At 39.1% G+C, this 4,204-nt stretch overlaps 1 protein-coding gene across 2 annotated transcripts in view; it reads right to left on the reverse strand.

Annotated features, from left to right (window-relative positions):
• Positions 1-4,204, reverse strand: part of itgbl1 (integrin, beta-like 1) — a 37,211-nt gene that overhangs the window by 23,927 nt on the left and 9,080 nt on the right. For both annotated transcript variants that reach the window (XR_002275634.1, XM_020609266.1), the window contains exon 3: positions 276-422. Coding sequence is in view for 1 of the 2 variants with exons in the window: in XM_020609266.1 (XP_020464922.1) it covers positions 276-422 (147 nt within the window). In the remaining variant the exon portion in view is untranslated. The remainder of the gene's footprint in view (positions 1-275; positions 423-4,204) is intronic.

Here is a 4,204-nt window from a genome sequence, read left to right on the forward strand (position 1 = left end):
ACCATGTTATTACCATAGGTAGGTACTGTATGTGCAGGAACATTGATGGCACATGCAGGTTAATGGGGATTGTGCAAAGTATGTCAACTAAGAGTAAAATGGTGAGAATTGTTTAGGCATACTCACATTTATTTTAACTGTCAACAGTAGTACTCATATGAGCACTGGCTCTTTAATTAGCACTGTATGTTTTATGAAAATAAATTATTTTCAATCATAAACATTTTAATGCTTTGTTATCACTGTAAGGACCTTTATGTGTGCAGTCGCAGTACCTTTGTTGGAGCAGACCACGCCCTGTGGGTTTTTGCAGAGCTCTTTGCTCTTCTTGTTGGACAGGTTACACTCCTCCTGGAACTGGCAGGCATCTCCAAACCAACCTTCATCACACTCACACATCCCACAGTCACAATAGCCACGGTCTAAGAGGAAACACAACACACCATGTGCTGTTTATCAATGCTGAAACGTGTGCCTATTGCCAGTGTTTCAAATTGCTTTATAAACACAAGGACACATATAAGTGTTTGGCACTGATGATGGCACCCATACCGAGTGATTACAGAAATTATGGTTATAATGTTAATTTGCCCCTTGATTCGTAATTATTGTACTCCCAAGTGATGGGTTTAATGGATGTGAAATCCTATACATTTATCCTAAGACTGCTGGCAGGCATTACCATGTCTCCATTATATCTCCATCTCATTTGCTGTAAAAACCTTTTTGTTAATGTCACAATGATATATTAGCTTCCCATCACTCACTCAGTGAAACCTTGTTCAGTGTTTAGAGGAGGTTTGGCAGGTAGGTTTGGCATCACTATTTCTCATCATTCTGGTGGCTACAGTGAGCAATATAAAAAACAGGAGGAATCATATGGTGTAATGAAGGTTTCTGACAAGTTATTATAAATGTTCCTGTGCATTTAGCAGGAAGGAGCCTTGAGCGCAACACCCAGTCCTTCTCCCGACTTGTTTGTCATGTAAATGTGGTGTCCTTTTCAAGGGATAGTCATCGGTCATTAACAACAGGCAATCCCACTGTCTCTCTTCATTATCAACAGTCACACGTGACACTTGGAATACAAGGAAAAGAAGAATGTGGAAAGTGCACTTCAAAGAAAGCTGCTTCATGGAGACAATACAATTTAGTGGAAAATAACACCTTTATATAATTGTTGTGATACAGTACAAACTGTAAAAGTGGAGAGGCTCAGAGTGGACTGTACTTTCTGGTGGCTGTCTAGTCAATGCAGCTACATTATAAATCCTACTGTGACAGTATATACACATATAAAGATTTATGAACAAATCAAAGTTTGAAATTCTATGCTATTACAATGTTGCCTCAGGTTAGAAATAATCTTGTAAAACTATGGGTAAACTGCATTCTTTTACTTGCTCTCTCACTAGATGTGTTTTCTCATCCAGACTTACTGTACCTTTCTGGAAGCTGGGACTGTCAGTCTGTCAGCAGTGTGCCAGTTCAGCCCATACACATGAAAAACAAGTTGTTTTCCAGCAATTAGTGTCTCTTGAGTTATTGTCTCTTGAGTTAAAAAAAAATCTCCTGCACACCGAGCCATGCTACATTTGTAATAATTTTGTTGCTTTGTGGTTATTATTAAAATTTTAATTTTACATTCAGCACAGATTTATGGGGATAATCTAAATAAGACTAAGTGTGGGCATTTCTTTTGTGATTTATTATGTAAGGTTTGCAGATGGGGACTGCCACACAATAGCTATAAGACAGAATTAGATTAAAGTCTCTCCAACTTAATTCAGGAGAAATGTACAAAGTCACTGCCGCCCACTAGCCCCCATTAATCTCAGCTTGACAATCACTCTGACATATAAAACAGCCCTTCTTTGTCTGCTAGGCGAAAGTTTATGTGTGTGGGAAGGTGGCAGTCTGTCAACCGTTTATCTTTCCTGTAATTTTCTGTGGCTTGGGGGTGTCAGGTTCCTTCCTACGCTCCTCCAATGGACAAACACGCCCAGCCAATCAGGCCCGGACCGGTGCCCAGATATATCCATTGGGAGTTGGAGAGACAGGGTGCATGTGTGCCAGCATCAGTGGCAGTAATAACAGGTGATGTCACCTTACCATGATTAACCGCTAATGACGATGTGATGGTGACTCATGCAGCAAGCTAATGCTAAGTTTGAATTTAACTTGCTCCTGGTGGTGACTCATGCAGCAAGCTAATGCTAAGTTTGAATTTAACTTGTTCCTCTTTAATGATAAACAAGGTAAATACTGAGAGGGAGATAAACAAGGAAATAGTTTTGTGTGGCCACAATAATTCAGCAGTCATGGTCATTATGAGTTAATTGTATCTGCCAAAAGTAGGCTAATTTACTCTCCATGAGGAGAAAACACTTAAATAACTTACTGTACATCTGAAGCCATCTTGGGGCTATTTTGAGATTATTAATACAGTTTCAAATGTAAGCAAAACGGTAATGCACTTACTGTAGGCTATGCCAAATCTAAAAACCCCCGGAGGCAGACTCTATGCTCATGTTTCCTCTCCAAATGACATTTCCTCACTTTGTTTATACTGTATCATGCTTCCTATAACATGATACTCATTTCAGTGAGTAATTATTAGTAATTTGATCAGTAATTATTACTAATTATTAACAATTTAATTAGTAATTATTCTCCCTTGCTTTCCTCTCCCGGTGGGTTCTGGAGTGTGAAACGACAGCACGTCCGCTCATATTTTGTGAAAAAGATCTAGGAGGCACTTGTCTCAAGTAATAACTGATCATGAAAGTTTACTGTCCTCTGAATGAGAAACTCCTGCTTTCATCCTTCAAGTTTGAAATTCTTCCACCTCAGTATCCAATTGCCAGCTTTGGCGACCTCATCATACCCTTGTAATATTGCTGGAGAATGTTCAACCCCATTATGGGCATGTTGCTGTTTTAGATGGCAACCTTTCCAATTTACAGTGTAATTTGATGTACCAACACTATGTATCAATACATATATGTAGGTACAAGGGAACAAAATGTGAAGCTGGAGAAGAAGTTGGTGACTAGGAGCTAAAAAAAAAAATTTATACTGTTAGTGTTTTTTAACTACTCATGGTTTAACCAACATGTACAAATTTGGTGGTACAGTGTGACCTGCTGAGCAACAAAGCTGGACATTTGGAGAAAGATAGCATTTTATTTCATTTTATTTATCTATTTAATCAGAGACAGTACACATTAATCAACATTCAGTGGATGTAAATGCGTCAGATTTAGCCAAAAGACTAATTTTCCTCTGTACTCTCTGGCCAGGCTGATGTAAAAAATTAAAGCAAAGAAAAGAAAACTGAGTCTATGTAACATGGATATCACAGCAAATACAGAAGCTCACTAAAGACAGCTAAATTAATGAAAGGAGTTTGACAGCACTTTCTAAATCTTCGGTGATTTCAAAGCCACCATATGGTACTGTATACTACTTACCAGCACTTCAGGGGTGCAGACAATAGGCACACTACATAACGTGTTTTTATTTTTATTTTTTTATGTATTTATGTTATATTTGGGATATTTACTAAATAGCGTAACTACAGAGTGCATTTGTGTTTTTACTTCACCAGAAAAGGTCAAGGAGAAAGAACTATGTCTGGAACATACTGGATAGTATGTTATAAAATGGGTCTACATTTGGGGTACAACATGCACTTACAAGGGACTTCAGAACCCTGGTATGGGTTTGTGTGCATTGTGGAACGTCAGACAATTTTAATTCACGTCTCAAACTGAGTGGACCTAATGCCAAAACTACAGGCACCTCTATAGCTTCCCTTAACAGCTCAGCAGTAGCTGCCACTTACTTCGCTGGCAAACACTGGATGCTCTTTTAATTTCTCCAATTGTTTCTCCTTGTGCTCTGTTCGGCCCTGTCAGACCCGGATTCACTTTTCACCTTAAGAAAAAATATATTTCCAAACATTTTTTGGGGCTGAAATTTGAAGACTTTGCCTCGTTTTGTGTGAAGAACACAAATCTGAAGAAATTTTTGATGCAGGACCACCGCAACCCCCCCCCTCCACAGTGCATTTAGGTTACACTGGCTCTGTTCGGGTCTAAAATCCCAGCAATACTAAAGGCCACTTGGCCTCACACTAAACCCTTTGAAGCCAGCCGCTTGAGTGCCAGTTGACACACAAACAGCCCAAAACACCTCCAGC

Source organism: Monopterus albus, unplaced genomic scaffold (genome assembly GCF_001952655.1).
Source record: "Monopterus albus unplaced genomic scaffold, M_albus_1.0 scaffold99.1, whole genome shotgun sequence".
In the NCBI taxonomy this organism is placed as follows: domain Eukaryota; kingdom Metazoa; phylum Chordata; class Actinopteri; order Synbranchiformes; family Synbranchidae; genus Monopterus; species Monopterus albus.